Source organism: Drosophila obscura, unplaced genomic scaffold (assembly GCF_018151105.1).
Source record: "Drosophila obscura isolate BZ-5 IFL unplaced genomic scaffold, ASM1815110v1 contig_186, whole genome shotgun sequence".
In the NCBI taxonomy this organism is placed as follows: Eukaryota; Metazoa; Arthropoda; class Insecta; order Diptera; family Drosophilidae; genus Drosophila; species Drosophila obscura.
The window spans coordinates 5,083,843-5,105,902 of record NW_024542774.1 but is presented as its reverse complement, the minus strand read 5'-3'; the positions used below and the strand labels follow the sequence as shown (position 1 = coordinate 5,105,902).

Below are 22,060 nucleotides of genomic sequence, written 5' to 3'. Positions count from 1 at the left end.
GTTTGAGCTCGGGATTTGGTCCTAGTCAGGGCATGAGGAGGCCACAATTAAGCCGTGATAGCAGTTCCCCCACTTAAGCTCACTTTGAAGTATGATTTAGAAATCAAACACGAAGCTTTCTCTGACAAATTGTGTATTCAAATATTTATCCTATTCACTGCGCACACAAATCAATCACATTTTGCCAGACTTCATATTTTTTCGTTGCTGTTGTCTATGTAGTTTAAGCCTTGGCATCGGGTTTGAATTCCTCGAAGCACTCGTGGAGCTTGACAGCCTTATCACATTTGTTGTCGGCCGTGATGGAGCGGCACTTGTCCAGGGCCGCCTTGGTCTTCTCCTCGCCGATGAAGGCGCCCAGCTTCTTGAGGACAACTTCTTCCTGCAGTTCGCCGTCCTTCAGGGTGCCGACCTTTTCGAAAAAGCAGTTGGCAAAGCACTTGATGTTCTCTGTGGGATTCTTGAAGTCCTTGGCCTTCACCTTGGCCACCTCCTCCTCGGTCAGATTCAGTTCCGTGGAGCACTGCTCGCCATGCTGCTTGGCCAGCGCCTTCTGATCGTCATTCAGTTCGATGGGCTGCAATCAGACAAATTCAAGTTGAATTTCACAACTCAGAAACAGAAGATGACTCTCTGGGCTTCAGACTTACCGAGGCCAGGGCCAGGGCCACGAGCACAGCACTCAAAGCGATCACAAAGTAGGAGTTCATATTTTCGAATGACTTGCTAGAACGTTGGCTGGGTTCTGATGTCAGTGTGGGCCGCGCCGGCGTCTTTTATACCCGCAGCCAACGGTAATGAGAGCCGGTTTCTGTGTTTATGACCCCCGGCAGTGATCCATCTAAGCCAGCTGATGCTGATGGTGGTTTCTGTTTTGGTTTAGGTTTTGTTTTGTCTCGTCTTGTAGTTTTTCTTTTTTTTCTTTTGCGATTTGCGAGGCTTTGTATGCCATCTTGGCAAGTACTTTCATCGGACTTTGGCCCGAGGCTAGGCAGACTCCGACCAGGCCCAGGCAGAGGCACAGGCACAGGCCCAGCCAGGCCTGTTCTCTACGAAAGCATGGTTCATTAAACCGCAGTGCGCAAGCCACAGACACTCGTCTTTGAGTCGGTTCGCGATGGGGAATCGAATCAATTATATAAATAGAACATAGACATGGCACAGACATGGATGTGGTCTCAAGATCATAGGTCGGGCTAGGAGTAGAAGTTGGGAGAGGTAGAGGGAGTTGACTCGCTGTCGCTGTTCACTCATTATCGCGGTACTCTATCAACAGTCGCAACGGAAACTTTCCACTGCGCCCCAATCCAGCTGCTGCTAAATCCCCATCCCAATACCAATCCCAGACCCAGACCCACCAACCGAGTCAGAGAGTCAGCCAGTCGGAGAGTCAGATCCAGATATACATCGCAGTGGAGGTGTTGTAGCTCTCGTATTGAAAGTTGAGACGCGCAAAAGGAGACAGACGACGGCAAAGTTTTTTCATTTGAATCCTATTATTTCAACGTAGTTGTAATCTTATTATCCACGAGATGACAGCAAAATGACATTTAGAAAATTTCACGCTGTGTGAAATGTACAAAAAAAAAAACAAAAAAACACAAGAAAATGAAAAGAAAAACGGAAAACACAACGGAAAAGCAAACCAAACCACACCACACCAAGGAGCAGAAGGAGGAGAGCCAAAGCCGAAGTCGAAGTCGAACCAGATCCAACACGGGAATGCAAGAAAGTCAGCCAAGCAATGCGTATGGGCGGGCGTTGATGGACTGGAGGATGGGTCCGGGCCTCCAAGACAGTGCTGGAGTTCCTGATTGGAATGGCGTACTGCGGTCGCCCACCCCACCCCTCCTTCCTCACCGACTTGGTATTATTCTGCGGGTTTGGCGTGTTTTTCACAAGTTTTCCACTGACTGCTGCTGTCTTTGCTCCCGCCTGCCGCTGCCGCCTGTCGCTGCTTTCCTTTTAATTTCAATTCTGACATTTGTTTGTCTGCTGTCAAAATAAAGTAGCTTTGGCGCAAAAGAAATAAACCTTAAGATTGCGATTGAAAAATGTTTCATCTCCACCCACACACACACACACATCTGCAGCCACGTCCTTCCATTTCCCCAGCTGCGGTCGAAACTTTTCCCTCACGCAATAATAATAATAAACTAAAGCTGGTTTGACTTCTCTCTCGAAATACTTTGAAATCCTCGTGTGGTAATCTTAATTCAATTTGCCTGTGGCGGGGGGACAACACTCCACAAGAATGACAAACTCTGACCCGGCATACAAGTGTACGTCTGTACATCTGTATGTATTTACGTACACTTGAGTATGCCAGGATATTTGTCTACGAGCACAAGTTTTCAAGAAACCCGAAAACTTTATCATAATAATGGCTCATAAAAGGAAAGGATTCATTTATATATATTTGACATGCTTGAGCATTTTACTGATCATTGCTTTTTGTTTCTATAGCAAAATATTCTCTATAAATTATGTGATTTTTAATGTAACTTTTTCAGGGCACTGCAATGGAGTTGACTTACGGATGACCTTTGATGGCTTACCCAGCGCATATTTGCTGCAGAGTTTGGCCAAAAACCAAACTTGAAAAACATAATCAGTCTACAAACTTCCCCCCACCCCATACCCTGGAATTCAACCTCCCCCCACCCTACCCTCTCCAGCTGAAAATTAAGTACAATTTTCATTTTAAATTAAGCTGCCAGGGCATCCCCTCACCGCACCACCCCCACACAGCAGGCTCCCCCGCAGCCACCAGCCATGAACCAACCTCGGTACCCAGACCCAGACCCACCATGCCACGGAAAACTCCCGCTCAGCTTTCGACGTCATTAATCACCACAGAGGCAACAACAAGAGCACAAATATCCTAGCCAAAGAGCATTTGTCAGAGTCTTTGGGTTACTTTTGCTTGGGGAAAAGCATTTTCTAATCGCTAAACCCCACCCCACCCAAAACACACACACAAGAAAACCAAGTTGGAAAAAGTTGCGCCCAAGAATCGGTCTGGGGAAACACATGTCAGTGGGACGTCTATGGGGAGCAGCAGCGCTGTCCAACTATGCGAACCGAACCCCACAGTGGTTGAGGCCCACCTGTCTGGGCCTTTTTTTTGTTTTGTTTTTTTTGTTGTTGTTTGTGTTGCCGTATTTCTGTTAGAAAAATGGTCGCTAAATTTGCGTGAAAAGGCAAATAATTTGGAATTCCCAGGGGTTCTAAATAAGTAAATTTAAATTGCATTTGTATGCGTTCCAAATTTGTGCTTCTCTTTCCCTCTCTTTTCCTGTGGATCCACCGTTGGCTGGGGAGGGGTGTTTGCTTTGGTGGTTGGGTGGTTGGGAGGTTGGTGTGTTGTGTGTTTTGGCCACAAGTTTTTGTTGCTGCTGCCGTTATAAATTTGCGTGTCAAAAGCGACGGGGTGAAGGTTTTTCCGCTTTTTTTGATGTTTCGCATACGGAAGGAAGCCTCTGCAAGCCCTTACCCCGCCATCCGTTTGGGGGGCAAATGTTAATGTCCTTATCAGCGCTTCAGCATTTTTACATGTGTCCACATTTGAAATATGCGGCAGTGGCAACTGTTTTTCTGCCACTTTGCATGCACTGCACCCAGAGACGGAGCCCGATCCGGATCCGGGTTCGAGTCTTTGGCTGTAAGCTCCTTTTTTGCTTCTCCTGTTGCTGTTTGCCGCTTCCGTTGCAGTTGATGTCAAGTGTCAAGGGTCCGACAGTTGATGTTATTTATTATAACGACAACTACACCAAATGTTGGCCAACAGTTTACGTGTTGGTCCTGTCAGCGGTCTCGCCAATAATTACATTTTCTGCAATTCCCCTCAAATGGAAATTAGAAAATGCCAAAAAAGACTCCAAGCGCACGAAAGAAGAGCTTTTCATTGATATAATCTGTGTGTGTGTGTGTGTGTGTGTGTGTATTGTTATTGCTTCTGCCACACCCATTGCACACATGCCAATCCACTCCAAAGGCAGCGCGTACTTTCCGCTCACAAAGAAAGAAAAGAAAAATTTCCCAGAATCCTTCCTCTCAATCGGATACAGACCGCTCCTGCCCGCCCCCGAAATCGGGAAAATTTGCTAATGTAATGATGCTTAAAAGTGTTTCAAAGTATTTCCTTTTCCCTGTTTATTTTTATTTAAATGCCATCATGTGTACGTGTGTGGCCAAAAGAAGTGTGTGTGTGTGTGTGGGCGTTTGATTGAATTGAAAATGCTTTGCCAAAATATATATCCAATCGCCTTGTCTCGTCCTCCCTTTGGCTGTTTTATATTCAAATGGTGGTGGAAAGTTGCAAATAATTTGCCTAATGTATTTAGCTAGAAGCCGCAAGAACACTGATAGACAGAGTGGACTCTGGGCTGGTTTTGACTGCGGCCATGGCCATGGCCGTGGCCGTATCTATGATCACCTCATCTGCCAAAGTGCGGAGCGTCGCTGCACACATAACGAGTTATACATATAAGTTTTTATAGTGCCCAGCGTTATACGAGTCAATTACTGTCGCTGTCTTGCCCCCCCCCCCAGCTTATCGTTGGCCATAAATCTGCCCCAACTACGTTACTGTGTGGGTGGAAGGGGATTCACTTCCCAATCGGCATGGATGAGAGAAGTAAATCATGGCAAAAAACCATCAAATATCTCCAATTAAAAACACGCAGCTAAACTGTAACTTTTTTCTTTCTGTCATCCGGTTTAATGCCGCTGTTAACGTGTACTTAACATTCATAGCTTCCATTTTTTTGTTATATATTTAACATCCAAATCGTGACCATCGTATTATCTGTTTGAGCAGCCAGATATCGAAGATAATAGGATCGTAGGTGCACAGATAGATTAGTTAAATATTTATTGTTTCTAATTAAGCGGGCCAGAGATGGCGATTTTTTCCTGTTTAATCTATAAACCTTTAAGTGCCGCCATGCCGACAATTATGCCCATAATACTGCGATGAATATGTGATTTATAATGCTGCAACAACCATCCGTCTGGATGCAGCGTCGCCACTTCAACTATTCATTTGGAGCCACTCGAGCGTGCCGATACACCCACTTGGAGGGCAGTGAAAAGACCGCACGCCCGCCCCTAAGTTCAATGCCATAAGTCTCCAGACTCTGGCTCAGATTCCTCTTTCTGTTTTTTTTTTTTTTATGCTTTCGCGAGTGCTGGATGCTTGTGGATGCTCGTGCTCTAATGCCATGTGTTTCTGTGGGCATATTTAACGAGCACCTGCTGTGCCACTTCAGCCACTATAATATGCCAAATTAAAACTTTAACTAGCGCGCCGAGAGTCCTCCAGCGTCGGCATAAAGAGCAAGAGCAAGTGCAGCCAAAGCCAGCGACAGACTGTCATCATTATCATTAACATTAACAGACACTGCCGTTCCGTTCCGTTCCGTGCCACATACACATCCACATACCACCCGCATACACATACACAGACATTCCACTATCTTTCGCACCTTATCCGAGCGGTCTGGCCTCCACTATTCCACCATTTGATCCGGACCAACAGTTGCCCCTGCTCCTGCAGCTGTTGTGGCGCTTATGAGTATTATTGTCACTGTACTCGGCACAGTGGAGTGGCCGCCATGTGCGCCAGTGCTCTAGCCAAAAAGTGGCAGGGGCTGGGGCGGAGGCTGAGGCGGAGGCGGAAAAAGATGGAACTTGGTCTGGGGATGAGAATGAGGTGCAGCTTCCGTTGCAGTTTGCAGTTTTCATGCTCCTCCCAGACGGCTTAGTGTCAGAAAGGATGTATATGTATGTGAGTATGTGTACTTCTATGTATGGGTGTACTCGTTGTGAGTGTGCTGGTGTGGCATAAAAAACAAAATGAAGGCGTTAATCTCTCCAACAAACTAAAGTCCGTCTGGTGAGTCGCTTAGTGGCAAGGTTTATGTTGCACATACTCATACACACATAGCCTCTGCTTGCACTTTGGCCCAACATAATTTATGCACTGGAACTGCCTTGCTTGGCAGAAGGCACAAGGAAAACTCCTCGGGCACGGGCATCATCACGGGGCCCAGACAACGCAAGCAGTTGCATATGTAATTACGTACTCACGGATAATGCCATGGATGGGGCCATTAGTGGCAGCCACTTTTAGGTCATTGTGCATGTGAAGCACGGGAAATGATGCAGGAAGAGCGAATATAATTCAACAATGCTACAAAAAAACAATTTGGAAAAAGTTTACACAGCAAGAAGCGGATTAACACAGGATTAGTAGAGGGTCCGACGTCTTCCAGGGCCCCGTTTTTCCATGCTCCATTCACTTATCAAAACAGAATTTGATTATGGAACAATAACCTGTTCAAAGAATTCGATAAGACGTCTTTCATTGGTGTTGTGTTTGGAGGGGCCTTGCAGCAGCGCAATCCCATTTATTGGCATCCACTGAACATGCTTCGAAGGACTAAAACCAGAAAACTTTGTTACTTTGGATTCCACTCAATATTGTGGCACATGCGTGGGCTTAGTACCCAAACTGAACGCCATGCCACACAATGGCGCCAGTGTGTCCGCGCTCTCAGCGTACAGAAACCGAGAGAGAGAGAGAGAGAGAGAGAGAGCGTCTTCTCAGAGAGAGTCGTCTCTGCCAGCTGTTAGGCACGAAGCAAGCGGCAACATCGTTTTGTTTCCTTGCCTCATCGCCTGAAAGCGTGCTTCGGGTTTTTCCTTACTTTTAAGGTTTTCCCTTGACTGTGTTTTCTCTTTGCTGTTTTTCCCCCTGCTGTCGTGAATATGCCTTGGGTGCTGTGTTTGGGGGGTGGCTGGTTGGCTGTTTCGGCAGCGACTGGTGGGACTGGGGTGCTGCTGTTGTTGCTTCTGCTGCTGCTGCTGCTTCTGCTTTCAATTCAATTTTTCGCCAGCTGTTGTGCTTAATTTGAACTTTAAGCATTTTCCTCTTTTCCGCCATCCGCGTTGTCGCTTTTCTGCCCACAGTTGTTGGCTGTTACTGTTTGGCCATTTCCGGCTTTAACGCTGCTACGGTTGCGGCTCTTTCTGTGGCTGCGACGGGGCGACAGCTCAATATAAAGAGTATATCGTACATATATATGAGAAGAAAAGTAGTCGATTACCAGGCGCATTGCCTGGCCAGCATCGTGGAGCACACCCCCCACCAGATCCACAGACTTAAGGCCTTTGTGGGTCAGCCAGTCAGCATTTTAACCGCTAATGAAGACTTATTTCAGGGCGAACGGCTGCTTGGCAATGCACTTATTTACGGTTAGGTCTCTGAGAGTGCGCATTTCCCTCGCCGGAATATACCGAAATGTACCGAAAATATAGACTGGTTGACAGTATAAATAATGTGTTCCTTTTGCAGAATTTATGGCACTTGTATGTCTTCTGGTCTTCGGCAGCAGCAAGCAGCTCAACTGACTATAAATTAGTGGGGAGGCCAGTTGTCAGTTGGACCTCAAATGCGATGCGTGTGGGGGGGGGCCCACTCCCACTCCCACACTCTAATATTCGACACGCAACATAACAGACGCACACACACATAGCCTCGTGCCATTGTATATACATATATGTATGTATAAGGAGAGTAACCGCCGTGGCCGTGTAGCTGTGGCTGTGGCTTTTGAGGTTTTAAAGCCTTGCGAGGTGACACATTGGCATTAGACAGCCATTAATTGCCCAGCACTCAAGGCACTCGATTACACTAATTAGTCTGATTATTAAAGTAAGCGCATTTAAATGTACGAAAGCCGCTTCTGGTGGATTTATTTAAACTAATCAATGGGAAAACATTTAGGATATCGTGCAGCACAGGCAGCAGGGTCGACGCGGTCCGTGGTGATGGTGGGGTGGTCCATGGTGATGCGGCGGTCCGTGGTGGCCGCCATGATGTGGTGGTCCACCATGTCCATGTCCACCGTGTCCTCCATGTCCTCCATGTCCTCCGGGTCCTCCGTGCGGTGGTGGCATTGTTGTATTTTTCAAGAGTTTTGCTTACTGAAATGCACGTGCGAAACGAACCAGCACTTGTGGGCAACTAACTCCCAATCGACAGCCTTTTTAGCGCTTATCAAATCTGTCCGTTCCCGCACTCATATAGATAAAGTCCTATCTAATCTGCTTGTATAACTTGCTAATCGATAAACTAAAGCAAATATTGGGCCAAATATTATGACCATGGCGATGAGTAAGACCTTGTAAATGAATACGAGTATAGCCGCCTGTTAGTCATGCCAGGAAAACCCCTCTAAGGTCGGTCCCCCTTTTATATGCTGGCGATAAACATCTGGGGAACTTTTATTTTTAACCTGTAATCTATCTATTCCAGAGATAATTGAATTGTGCAACCCAGTGATTAGATTGCTCCAGAATTATGTGGAACTTCAGACTGAGCGACTCTTGTGAGAAAATTTGTGGAATTCCGCATTTATTTTACGCGTACTTGGAATTTAATTTGTGACTGAAATTCGATTGAAACCAAAGGGAAACTACTTCCCAGAGGAACTTAATTTGTGGTTTTAATTGAGTGACAATTATGGCCTTCCTTTCTTGCCAGATTACAAGTGATTTCCATTCAGGATGAAGCGACTCACGTCAGGGTTTGTAATTGGCAACGCAACTGCCGCCTGACCCAGATCTGAAATCAGCGAAAAACTATTCGTTGAAAGCAGGGAACCTAGTCCCAGGCACTTTTGCAAGAAAATGGAATAAGTTGAGCGCGGAATGGGCCAGGCAGGGACAGGGACAGGGGCCAGTGGATTGGGCTTTTTGAATTCAATTAATTTTATCTGCATCAATTTTCCTTTATAATCGCATCAGAGTGCGAGGGCAAACAGCCACAGCCCCAGACAGAGTATCCACTCACATGAGGCATTCGTGGCAAGCGGGAAAGCGAAAGGACGTGCCGTACTCCAAAAAAAAAAGGGCCGCAGCTCGTAAAATATATAAAGTCATTGCAAAAGCCAATTTGTATATCAGCGAAGGCAGCCCAGGCCCAGGCCCCAGGCCCAGACCTCGGCCCTGGCACGGCGATTATCAAACTGCGAATGTGGCACAGAGATGGCTTCCCCCGTTCCCCATTCCCCATTCTCCTGTCCCTTGCCCACCACACAAACTTACTTAAAATGCTCTTAACCGAATGGGGGTATATGTGTGTGTGTGTGCCTGGGCAGGGGAGCTCTGCATGTGCCACAGTCACAACCAGATCCTGTGCCTCCTCGGCCGTGCTTTCATGGTAACAATTACATTTCACAGATTTTCCGTTCTTTGGGGTCGCGTGGTGCTGTTGCATGTTGTTGGTGCGCGGTCCGCTTTCGGGTGTCCTTTATTTTGGGCTTATGGCTCTGGCTTACATTATCGCCGAACCGAACCGAACCGACTCGAGTCGACTCGAATCGAGGTGGTTTTTGGTGTTTTGGGGTGGAAGCGGCGCTGATGTGCGACGTCTAAATATGAGAATGTTGTGTGAAAATGTTTAAAATCCACGCAAGCCTCTCCAAGCGCAAATGCTCAGCACGCCATAAGTGTCGGCCGGTGGGGCATGGGAGCGGGGATTTTCCATGTTGTGGTGTGAGTGTGTGTGTGTGTGTGTGTGAGGCAGGCCTTGGTCCTGGCCAAGGAGTGGCCACTTTTGCATATCCCCAACACCAACAAACCCACCAACCCACCAATGGATGGCGTGGCGTGGCGAGGACCAAGAAAGGAAGTAAATAGTGGAAAAGGCATAAATAATAGCAAATAATACGGCGACAATGCGCACAAATTTGCCGCTAAAGTGTAGTCATTGTGGAGCGACCCAGCTAGTGCTTCGTCCTTCGTCCTGTGACCAGAGTCCTGTGAGGCCTTCGAGTCCTTCGGAGTCCTGTGCGTGAGCCCTGCCCAGAACCTGCTTTTGCTTTTTGCATGATTTTGCTGTTTAAATTTATTACACACTAGATTTATGATGGCGTTGAGTTGCCCCTACCCGGAATCCGCGCCCGCTTCCGACACTTATCATTGCCTTTTGTGGCTTAGCGCCCACTCGCCCGTTCCCATGCCCCAATCGCAGCCGACGGCTTTAATTTCATTGTTCCTATTCCTATTTGAGCTGTGAACTGTGTGGGGTGTGTGGGGTGTGAAGCACAATTTATAGGCGATTTTTTTTCAAGTGATTTCTTTCGCTTGGAATGGAGGTGAAGTCTCCCTGTGTGTGTGTGTGTGTGTGTGCCACTTCTGTCACTTTTGAGTTGCGGTTGAATTTTCCATAACATTTTCCGCTTTCCTCTTTTAATCACATGTTTTGGGTGCACAGTTCAGCCTTGCGTGGCTTTTAACGGAGCCGCAAGGCGCCTATTAGAAGTGTGACAGAATTCAAAATTGAAGAGGAAACGTATACGCCTTTGCCACTTGCCACTTGCCACACACACACACACACGAAGGTACGCCTTCAGTGGCACAAATGAAAACGAGGCAAAACTATAATTTGCGGTTGGAAATATACATATGTATGTATGCATGTATGTATGTATGTATAAGCTGGTATATATGGTGTGATTTTATTTATTTTAGTCAGCTTACCTCAGGGTTCAATTGAAATTTTATTTGGCATTTATTTTGAGACATTTTTTAAATTCACAGTACACTTAAAGCCTTTAAAGCCTTTTACAAGCAAATCATTTTATTCACATTTCAAACTCCAACAAAATAATTCAATTATAACAGCAGGGGGAAACGCAAAAGGATATTCCCACAAAAATACAATGACATCGATCGTGGGTGCGCCCAAGGTGGGTGTGGGAGAGGCCGTGAATCCATGGGAGAAGATCGACTGGCCGCCAGAGATCGAGCAGCATATCTACAAGGACTGGGGCGGCTACTACTCCCGCCGCCGCAGGGAGAACTTTGCCATGCACTACTTTAACAAGGCCCTCGAGCTGGATGCCCAGGATCACATGACGATGTATAAGCGCTGCCAGAGCAAGCGGAAGGCGGCCCAAACGCAGGGTGCCCTGCTGGACAGCCGCGAGGCTGCGAGTGAGTATTAGAGCATCCGCGAGAGAGAGAGAGAGAGAGTCTGCGACTGAGCGAGCCAACCTTTGTGCCTTGTGTGCAGGAATGGCGCGAAGGACGAGTGGCGAGAAGGCCTACATCAATCTGGAAATATGCGATGCACTCTACGAACTCAATCAGTTCGAGAACAGCAAGGCCGAGATGCACAACAACATTCGCCAGTTCACGGGGAACAAGACGAGGAGCTTCGAGAACCGCTTGGTGGTGGTAGGGAATCGCATTGATCTTTGGGATGGCAGTTCTATTCTCATTCAATGCTCTCTGCTCTCAGGTGGACGAGGTAATCAAAGATTGTACGGGTGATGCGATGACCGCATTCTTCTCGAAACAATCCAGGACAGTCCAAATTGTGAACGATCTGATGAAGGCCAACGAGATAGTGGACAAGCGGCCCTTGTGGAAGGTGCTGCGGGAGCAGAACAAATGCGATGTTGTCAGCATACCCGAGATTGAGGAGGTGCTGCTCTCCCCACTGGAGATTGCGCGCCGGAAGCGAGCCTTCAATATCTTCCATCAGACGTACTTGAACGAGTCCTGGGTGGATGTGCTGTTCATGAAGAGCCTGCTCAGTAATCCCGCCCTCCTGCTGTCCCAGTGCAGGGAGTCCTCCTACTTTCTGAACAAGATCAGTGTCAAGCAGTACGAGATTGTGCGCAAGTTTATGGTGAGAAGAGATCACACACGATCAGCTGTTGTCCCAGGCCAACTCCCTTTGCTCTTCCGCAGAAAATGTTACAATCGCGTAGTCCTTTGTATTACGTGAACTTCATGAAGTATCGCAACAAGAAGCTGTCGGACCGGTACCGCGAGTCCTTCCTCTACCACGTACAGTACCAGACATACCGCACCATGAACGCGGCCCTGAAGCGCATTCGTGTGCTGCGCAAGGAGAAGAGGGTCAAGGTGAACAGCACATCCGATGGGGAATGGGCCAATTAATGTTTAACCTATTGTCCCCACCCCACAGACTTTGACCAAATTCGTGGAGGAGGTGATGGGCGATTACGTGGTGAAGAAGACGCACCGCGTGATGTGCTGGAAGTTCGAGTTCCTCAACGAGATGTACAACACCCTGGCCCTGGCCCTGGCCGAACAACTGACGCCCCCCAAGCGCTTCAATCCCAACGAGCCATCGTCGATCCTCAGGCTACTGCATTTGCCAACGGACAAGCTGATGGAATTTGTGTCGTTCATCTTTGGTGATCGCTCCACCCACCCGGAGCCGGACCTCCAGGACCCCGCCACCATGAGGGCCAAGTAAGAGCACATTTTGTCCCGTTTCTCATACTGTAAAAACACGCTTGTTGCCCCTTAGGAGACTGTTGGCGCGCCTCGAGCACAGAATGATCTTTGCCAAGTACTCGATCGAGAAGTGCTATCTGATGCACCAGATATCTCAGTGCCACCTGGAACAGGGCCATCACTCCGAGTGCGCATTTGTTGCCCGCAAGGGCGTGAAAGAGTCCAAGAACTGCAATAGCAACCTTTGGAAGTTCCTCAATGTGGTGCAGATAGTCAAGGCGAATGCCGTCGTGCACAAGCTGGAGCAGACCAAAGACGCCCTGGAGGCTGCCCTGCCCATTGCCCGGGCCCTTAAGTCGCGGACCCTGGTGTCATTTGTGGAGACCTGCATGGTGTGCAACCACGAGGAGTCGGTCAAGAAGAAGAACACTGTGATACTCAGTACTCGCGCGAGCAGGGCCGAGTCTAGTAACCGTTCGAATGGCAGCTTCAGAGAGTTGTCAGCCGGCGAGGACACTTAGTTATGCCATTCAGCATATAGGTTTTTTATTGATTATTGTTTTTGTAGCATCGTTTTATAGATGGGGGCCACTGACCCCTGTAGTTTTAAACTTACTTTTCCGACATGAATAAACCACCGTAAGCACAAAGCAAAACAAAAAACAAATATAAATAAAGAAAATAAAAAAAATAAAAAACCAAAAGAGTAACTGTAGAATTCTTCAAACGGGAGCCCCCTAAAAAAGGTCTCGAAACTGCCTAATGTGCTGAAAATATTCGAGTTCCTAATATTGGTTTTGCAACAACTGCCGTATCAGAATATATGCTAATATTTGGCCTGCCATTCTGGCCCAATTAGAGTCAAATAAAATCCAAGTGATTTCACTTAGTTTTGAGCACTTAAAATGTTGTATTAAAAGTAACTTTATCCCAATCCCAAGTAAAGTTCGTAATGCACTCGCAATCTTCATGGCCAGCAATAAAATGGCAGGCAACGTGTGATTAAAACTTTTATTCTGGCCCCACATTTTGAAGGAAAGCCTCCTCCACCAACACACACATGCACACACACACAGCCACGTATAGCACCTGGAAAAAGGTGTCGTAAAAATTCTATCAACTCGATTAAATTATAACAAGTGGATTTTCATGTTTTTGTGCCGCATTTATGTGTTTTTATTGTGCTAATTTTATGCGAGCTGTGGCGCGGCGCGGCACCTCAAGGAGCTCAGCTCAGCTCCTTGGGCAATTTTGGGCAGAAAGCTTTCCCATCCCCACCACCCGCATAGATAGGGACCTGTGTGTCGGGGACTGCAATAATACTTGGCACACATTTAGTGGCAGCATTTGGTGGCACACTCACACTGCGGTCTCGGCACCAACGCCAACGCCGCCGCTGCGGCAAACGAAGTTCATTCTTGGGACATTGCCACACAGCCGCTTGCCAGCTCATGCCACACTTGGCAAAGTTTTCGGCCTGCCGCGCCCCACTCACTTCACCTGCCTGCCTGCCACCTGGTGTGGCATGGCCATGGCACCTCCCTTTGCCTTTTGTCTTATCAAACTTTCTGGCGCGCATGTGTTTATGCCACAAATGGCACTTTTGCGGCAGCGCATTTTATTTTTTACTGCCACTTTTCGCCATTTTGCTTTATCATTTTTATATGTATCGTATATATGTGTGTATATATTATATATATAAGCCGAAACACTGGCTCGATGCTATGGCATATACCCTATAAGCACCCATGGCATAGTGGAAGTTTGTAAAATTTCTTCAATCACACGATCGGCCCGCACATTATGATCCTTAAGTGATATTCGAATAGTTTTCCTACAGTTCCTAACTAAAAATTATAATTTATGTATTATCTCGATCGGCTCTATCATTTCGTTAATTACAAAACTCCTTCAGCATGAATATTCAGATATTTGTACGGGTAAGCATCCTAAAATTCCCCTCTTACCCACATACAGCAGTCGAACTAGAAGTCAAGTCCCTTTAGACCTCTGCTTATAGAGTATAGGAATTTAAATGGCCTGCTCCGTTTTGGGGCTGGGTTTTATTGTCCCCAAGGAGGAGGAGGAGGACAGTAGACCTGCCGAAAGGTGTGCAAGCCAACTAATGACCCCCTGTATTTATATGACAGGGGAAAGTTTATAAATATTTATGGGCTCTGCTGTTGCTTGCTACCGCCTTTGTTGCTTACTTTCATCAAGCTCGAACTCATTTGCTTATTTTAAAATTCCGAGCAGGCGTAGTTTCATTTTTGACACCCGACATTCGCCATCGAACCCACATCCCATACCCCCCACAACCCATCTGCCGCACGTTGTTGCCATTGTCACGCACACACGTACTATATTTTTTACGCGCATATCATATTACACACACACACACACACACCCTGTCGCATTCCCTTGGTGCTGGCTTGTTGGCTTAAAGGACTCGCCGACCCCTTTCCCGTCACCGGGGATGTTTTCGGAGGCCCCATCGAAGGTTTTGGGACCCGTCAAAGTAAATAGAATCACGTACACTAATTATCATCGCCATTGCACGAAGGACGCTCAAAAATATATATATTTTTATTAATTTCTGTAAGGTAACGCCCCTTTTGTAAGCCACCACCACCTTTTCCTTTTCCCTTCCCGCTTGTCCTCGCCAGTCATGGGGAAAATTTTAATTGAGATCCCCGTTCGGTGATAGCAACGAGGAACTATTTGCCAGAATGGGGGGAGTGGGGGATGCTGAATGGCAGTCGGGTGGCTGGTGTCGAATGCAAAGTGCGTCCTCAAATGTACATAGTTTTGAATAGTGAATGGGTAGGTGGTTTAGATAAGGTTACCCATACTCGTGCAATTAGCCATCCCATTAGATGTGTAGTATGCCACATTAGCGTGCTTCAGGTTACACCGTCGATGGTCGGTGATATGTGACTCACGGCATTGATAGGCAGCGCTGTTGAAGGTCTCTTCAAAATAAATTCAAAATCCCTAGCTGATAACTATTTGATGTTTTTCAGATACAGCCACATAAATTTGAACTTTTTTGAAGTGTTTATTGAGCGACCTGATTGGACCAAGGTTAAATCAAACACATCTAATTTGTATGGTGCTTTTTGAACTAATTGAAAGGTATTATTTGTTAATAAAATTATCCAAGCCGATGGCTAGTAATGTAATAAATATAATAAATAATTATACTACCGAAAGTTTGAGGATCCAAAATTATCTAGTAATGCTCCAAAGCACTTTGAACTTGGGTAAACGATAAATGCTATCAGAAAGATAAGACAACTGACTGAGTAAATAAATTCAAATAAGATAAGATCATAACAGTAGGAATATATATATCTGATTATTACATTTATTATTTGAAGAGAGTCTTTCGCTTATGAACGGAATTATAGATCTTACACAACTCGTTCCCCCATGAAACTGTTTATGTTACACTATCATCATTTGGCTGATACATATGTCTACCTACGTAAGAGCCCCACAAGCATAGGGTACTTCACACAGAACATTACGCTGCAGACTTGATAAGAGCCACTGTGAGGCAGTGTGGCTTTTATCTATAGATAAGACTCGGCGCGCAATAGTCCGAGATTGGCAAGAACATAGCTATAATAGTAAAATCCGGCATATTGCCCAGTGTCAGACAGAACGCGATCGGTGCAACAAGTCGGTTAAATCAGACCCCCAAATAACAGCAAAGCGCAAAACCCATCCATCCGCATGGACCATCGTACTCGTGTCGTAGAGGTGGTGCAGGTGGCCCCGCAGCCGGCCACCACGGTCATCGTCCAGTCGCCTCCTCCGCCGCCGCCGCCCAAGAATAATAGCTGCTGCTGCTGCCCCTGCTGTCCGTGCTGCTGTGGCTGCGGCGATTGCTGTTGCTGCTGCACCATCATGTGAGGGAAGAGAAAACACATTGGACCTTGGACCACCGATCCTTTAATGCGTTACGTTAAATTAACTTGCTATGTAGAGGCATAGAGAGGCCGCAGTCGAGGCCGCATAATTCCCACAGTTTTTTCGTGCAATAAAATTTTACGATTTGTTATAAATAATGCTTTACACTCCCACTCAATCCCCTCCCCATCCCAAACGCTTTCGTTCGGTCTCTGTTGCTTGGGAGCCACGGAGAACATATTGTCTTACATAAATCTCAATGCTGGGGCCGCCGTATCATAAAAAGCCAAATTTAATAACATGCCACAAAAATTTGTAGTTTTATGACACAACACACGGAGACTGGCAAATCCTTTTCGGATGCGCGGTGCGGGGATGGGAAATGCTCGCCACATCATTGCGAAGTTAGTTCACATTCCGAGTTATTATTTATTTGTGGCTCGATTTGCCAATAAAACCGGAAAATGTGTCAAAAGTGCTGCCAACTTTGGCTCCATGGCCAGGCTGCTTCCATTTGATAAAGGATTTTATGACTTTGGCCTCTGGAATTGCAACCACAGCCTGAAAGTTCCTGCCCCCAAAAACATTTTGACAAGGGTGTTCGCCGGAGCAGGAGTGAAGTGTGTGTGTGGTGTGTGTGTGTGTGTGTGTGCTAGTGCTTGGCGCTCACCTACCATCATTTGTGCGTGTGCTTTTGCTTGGCCAGGTTTTATCTAAAGCCCAAACAAAATTACTCATACGCAATGTGATACGAACGCCCGAGAACTGTGCTGCATTCTTGCAATTTGATATGTGTGATTTATTTCGATTTTGCGATCAAAATATATTTCTAGCTATTTGTGCAGCAATGAAAGAAGGCATTCAACATTAATTGTTGTCGGGTTTAGTTCTGCCTTAATTGCTGGGAAATATCGAAACAATCAGAGATAATTGCTGTGCAATTTTATACTCACACTTGGGTTTATTATATCCTTTTATACTCATTGTTTATAAGGGTATATTGGATTAATATTCAGACTGTGCAGACCTCAGACTCTCTATAGGCTAGAGCAACCCAAATTTTGTATCCAAACTTCTGTGTTGTCACACCCAAACTGCCATGGGAAACATTTTTTGTATGGCTTTTAGTAAACCCAATATGTAAACCTGATTCATATGTTCACACATATTTATCTGCATATGTATGTATGGTATATTTATGTATTGCGATTGCCCCACTGTTCTGGTGAATATTTTCGATGTTTTATGTACTTGCTGAAATTTGTTATCAGTGCAGCTCATTGATCAAATTCCCAGGGCTTTAGATAAAACTGGTTAAATCAATTATTTCGAGCCAACTTTTCATGCGTTGCTTCAGTTATAGGCGCGTTCCCGGGCAGCGACCACTTAGTCGAGCCGTTTAGTCCAATTTAGTTAGTCGAACAAGCGAACAAGAAATCAAGGAAAAATGTACTACAATCAAGGCTACCAAATGGAAGTGATCGATCCGTACTACCCGCCGGAGATCATCGAGGTGATGCAGCCGCCGCCGCCCGTAGAGGTGATAATGCCCTCGCCAATTTACACGCAGCCCGTGGTGGTGGTGGAGCAGCCCAACTACGGCCCGACTGCCACAGGACCCTCGCCTGGCGAAATGGAGTGCTGCCTGATGTTGGGCGCCTGCTGCGTCATGGAGGAGTGCGGCATGTGCGTCATCTCCTAGAACCGCAAATAAATGGAATAAATACGAGTACATAAATATGTGGAATAAGAAGCCTGTAAATTAATTAATAAATCTAGACTGAAACCGAACGTGTCTCAGCGTTGTGGTGACTCACAGGTGCAGATAATAAGGGCTACCAAAAGATACTCTAATTGCGAGTAAGCCACAGATAGACATTGTCATTTTAATATGTGTGTTTTATGAGTTTTATAAGGATCCTTCCCTATACTTGAACTCCTGTTCAATCTGATTAAAATGTGTGTACTACCTGAGTCTCTCTGAGTGTTAGCCTTCACATAAATATCAATGACAATAGATTTCGATTTCCCCCGCATCGTCAACGAGCACCCTGATAGATAGACTTTCAACAAGACAACCATCTCCGGACTACCGCGTACATTATTTTTGGGGAAACTGTCAAAGAAAATTTACTGTGTACTCGGCAAGACTTTTTTCCTGCAAGACATTCATCCCCCCCGGTGGAGACCACGCCCATACTCATTTGCTTGGGTTTTCCTTTTAATAAATATAAAGCGTTAATTTGCTGCATAATTGCGCCCTGCCACACCCAGTAGAGTGCCAGCAGCAGGCGGACCCCTGACGGTGTCGTGTCCCAGTTAAGTAGCACAGCCTCGCACTCCATCAGGCGGCTCAAGCCGACTGAATCCCACTGAAACAAGGAGTGGGAAAGCGTTGCCCATCCACCATTTGCGCTCCCTGTTTCATGTCTTCAATGACAGTTATTTCATTTTTCTTGTTGATGTCTTTCCCTGCACTCATTAAATCAAGTTAAAAAGGCATATAGCCGTAGCTGGCATGGGCATGGGCTGTTGTTCTTGCTTCCGTCGGTTGCCGTTGCCGTTGCCATTTCCGTTGTAAGGCAAGCTGTTGGTGTGTTGTTCTGGTCCCAGGACTTGGTTGTTATTGTGGCTGAATGTTCTTGGGACCGCAGCAAACGGCAAACGGCAAACGACAAACAACAGCGACAACAGACACACCAAACACCAAACGCCCGAGACAACGCACAAAATTTCAAATAACATTTCACAGAACTCAACAAAAGAAACAATACTTCGTAAAACGGAACGGAACGAAGCGGAGAAAGCGAAACTCCTTTGTACAGGACTTGGCTTTAATTATAATAACTTGGGAGTGGTTGACATCCGCACTGACTTTAATGGCCCAACCGCAACGAGATGACATCGAGGACACCTGGCGTGTAGAACGGATCCATATGACGAGGCTGCGATTCATCTTTAGTACATATGTATTTGTAAATGCTCCCAAAAGGGTTGTACTAAAAGTAATATTGTGTAAAGTGGGGAGAAGAACAGAAAATATTACTCTTGGGAAATTCTGCTGTGGGTTAATTGAAGTTCTGGTTTTTATACCATTTGCATGGAGTATTATGACCTAGAAGGATACCCGAATATTTCTACCCCAAGTTGGCGTTTTCAGTTTTCAATAAGTTTTAGATAAATTGCTAAAGAACTCTGTTGATTTTTCCATCAGAGAGTCAACCGCCGATATTTGTAATAGAAAAACCTCAAATCATGGAATACAACGGGAAACTAATGCACATTCCGTGTTTGCGCAACGAGGACAACCCACCCACGCACTTAGCCAATCACCCATCCACAGTGGTACATACAAGTTTTCCACCCTCTGGGCGCGTATAGTGGGGGGGTTGGGCAGCTGGAGAGTCTTACATCTAAGGCTTGTTGCATTTCCTGCAAGTAATTTCTTTATGAGTTTTTACTGTTTTGGGCCCCTTAATCCTTATAGATGAAGCAGCAAATTTGATGTTGCTGCTTGCAACAACGTGCTTTCCACCCTGGCTGGGCGTCATTCTAGTTAATTCCCCCCTATTTACCACAGTAAGTTGACTTAATGCATTCGCTCGTCCAGTCGCTCGTTCTTCCCATCTCTCTCTCTCGCGGGGTCTTTCCTGCTAATACACGTTAATATCCTTTGAGCTATGAAATTGCGCTCATTTGTCAGGATTTGAGGAGAGGCAAGAACAGGACACAGCACACAGCACACACAGGAAATTGCAATTGTATTCCTTAGTATTTGTTGCTTTTCCTTTGGCTTTTGGCAATGATGATTTATTTGCCGCGCACGTGAGAATGCTCCCCAGACCAGCGGGCAGTGGGCGGTCTGTTGCGATCTGCCTCATTAATTTCTGCCTAACGGACTCATTAAAAACTAATCCGTCATGGGAGTCCACATCGATGGCTCAGTACGCCAGCTGAATGAGTCGAGAGTCGCAGCTTGTTAGCGTCAGATCGGCTCAAAAGCTGTTTGACTTGCCAAATCAATTGGATAGAAAAGAAATTGAACAAAGAATTTAATCAGTTCTCATTGATGAAGCGGTCACTGCTGTCGCTGTATGGATTGCCTAGGCGGTTTCCTTACCAGCTTATTAAAAATAAAGGATAAAATAAAAGCATTATTTCTTTGGGAAAAATTCCATGCAGTTGATAAGCTTATACTCTCAAAGAGTATTCTTATAATTATTAAAAGACTTCTACAAATACTCATAGTTACAAGCATTTGCCAACAATCAACCCGTTATCCATTAGCTGATGAGCAATCAGGAAAGAGCGAAGACGCAGAAGGTCATAGCGCTGTGAAGACTGAGCGACCTGGAATTGTGGCTAAAATGAATGCACACGAATGTCAGTATTTAGCCACGCATTAGGACACTCAACCTAGATGCATACGTTCAGATTGTTGTGGTTACGGGTTTCCTTTGTGCCAACAGCACCTGTGCCACAAGGGGCTGAGAGTAAGCGGTGAGCACTGACCCGCTAAGTGCCGTTCGACTCATGGCTCTCCCACTCCCCCGCGTTCATCCTCTTTGCTTTTTGCATTGTGTCAAGTGCAAAATGTGCAATGCATGAGACAAAGCGACCGCATGCGGCAGCCGCTCTCGTCCTCTCCTGCCATATAACGGCATTGCAAGCTTGCATTGTGCTAGGCCAGAGCGAGAGAGGCAGAAATAACAAGAGAAACCGAAAAACAAAATAAGAGACCAAAGGTCGCGCGCTTGATACCCTTGCCGATTCATGGTTCCCATGGCAGCGATATCCCATATTCCATTTTTTATTATTACTAATGAAACTGCAATTTGCAAAGAATTATCTTGAATTATCTTTGCAAACAGACAAGTGTTGCCCATAGACACTTGTCTCAGGTGGTAAACAAATGCTCAACATCAGCATAGAACCCTCTGCAAGGGTATTGTCAGAAAAAAACAACAAGCAGTAGAACTTCTGTGTGACACATTTGGCAATGCGTTTTTAAACTGGAGAAAACGGAGAACAAAACGAATGTGGCAGCCGCAAAACAGAATAGAAGAGAGGGAGACGACCGACCGACCGACCGGCAACAAAAAGTCAGCGGGTATGTGCTTTAGGGAGAAGGGGTGTGGTATGTGGAGAAAAGTTTTAGCATTTTTTGTGCGCCTCGGCCTCGGCACTGAATTGCACTTAAAGTCAGCGCCAGTTAAAAACTTTCAAGCAGCAGCAGGCAGTCAGTCGTCTCTCTGCCCCTGTGCCTCTCCCTCTGCCGACGACAACACACAAAAACTGTTAAAACTAAAAATAGTCAAATAAGAGCATGCAGAAGATGATGTAGAAAAAAGAAGCGAAAGAACTGTACTCTTGCATGGAGTGCGAAAGAAACAATTGAAAACTTTATTGCTTTTGCCTTTTTCACTTTTGTTCGCAAGTATGTTGCGCTCCCTCTCGTCGGTGAGGGGCGGCGTTGACAAAAAAAAACCCCGAATGTGAGACGGGGGGGGGAGTAGCTAAGAAGACCGGCAGCCAAAAAAGAGAGGAGCTGCTGCAGCTCGAAAGTTTGCTGCTCTTATTAATTTTGGGAACTGTGACAAGGATGGGGCTGAGTAGAATAAATGGAGCAGGTTGGCAGCCGCATAGGGGGGAGAGCCGACCCCAAACAGTACGGCTACTGTGGGCAGGGGGTGTAATGATGGGTTGGGTGGCAGCTGTGCGGTCAGCTGGGGCTGCCCACTAATTGGCCTTGTGAAAATATTTGCTACGCTTATGAAAACAGTTGACCGCTGCCGCCTGCTGCCACACGACCCTTGACTGAAATGACACACAGCATGGTCAAAGTGGACCCAAAACAGTC

The 22,060-nt window shown here is 46.2% G+C and overlaps 3 protein-coding genes across 3 annotated transcripts; 2 read left to right on the top strand and 1 right to left on the bottom strand.

The window, feature by feature from the left end:
• Positions 1–116: 116 nt before the first annotated feature.
• Positions 117–7,934, bottom strand: LOC111079406 (general odorant-binding protein 56a). The gene is made up of 5 exons (XM_022374581.2): positions 7,824–7,934; positions 3,605–3,702; positions 965–1,049; positions 651–773; positions 117–577 (listed from the first exon to the last, which is right to left on the bottom strand). Exons 1-5 carry the CDS (start codon positions 7,932–7,934, stop codon positions 224–226), a joined length of 771 nt encoding a protein of 256 aa, XP_022230273.2. The 3' UTR covers positions 117–223.
• A 2,646-nt stretch (positions 7,935–10,580) lies between these two features.
• LOC111079410 lies at positions 10,581–12,960 on the top strand. Its single transcript, XM_022374587.2, has 6 exons — positions 10,581–11,007; positions 11,087–11,250; positions 11,315–11,707; positions 11,770–11,946; positions 12,011–12,300; positions 12,359–12,960. Exons 1-6 carry the CDS (start codon positions 10,734–10,736, stop codon positions 12,804–12,806), a joined length of 1,746 nt encoding a protein of 581 aa, XP_022230279.1. The 5' UTR covers positions 10,581–10,733; the 3' UTR covers positions 12,807–12,960.
• Positions 12,961–17,569: 4,609 nt separating this feature from the next.
• On the top strand, positions 17,570–18,002 carry LOC111079422. The gene has a single exon (XM_022374606.2). The coding sequence runs from the start codon at positions 17,648–17,650 to the stop codon at positions 17,900–17,902; it is 255 nt and encodes an 84-aa protein (XP_022230298.1). The 5' UTR covers positions 17,570–17,647; the 3' UTR covers positions 17,903–18,002.
• The last annotated feature ends 4,058 nt before the right edge of the window (positions 18,003–22,060 follow it).

Coding starts and splice junctions, on each gene's coding strand:
- LOC111079406 (XM_022374581.2), bottom strand. CDS start 7,934: ATGGAGGACATGGAGGACACGGTGGACATGGACATGGTGGACCACCAC. Junction 3,703..7,823: donor CCACCATCACCACGGACCGC/GTCGACCCTGCT, acceptor CTGCAACGGAAG/CGGCAAACAGCAACAGGAGA. Junction 774..964: donor CGGGCCAAAGTCCGATGAAA/GTACTTGCCAAG, acceptor CGGGTATAAAAG/ACGCCGGCGCGGCCCACACT.
- LOC111079410 (XM_022374587.2), top strand. CDS start 10,734: ATGACATCGATCGTGGGTGCGCCCAAGGTGGGTGTGGGAGAGGCCGTG. Junction 11,708..11,769: donor AGATTGTGCGCAAGTTTATG/GTGAGAAGAGAT, acceptor GCTCTTCCGCAG/AAAATGTTACAATCGCGTAG. Junction 12,301..12,358: donor CCCGCCACCATGAGGGCCAA/GTAAGAGCACAT, acceptor GTTGCCCCTTAG/GAGACTGTTGGCGCGCCTCG.
- LOC111079422 (XM_022374606.2), top strand. CDS start 17,648: ATGTACTACAATCAAGGCTACCAAATGGAAGTGATCGATCCGTACTAC.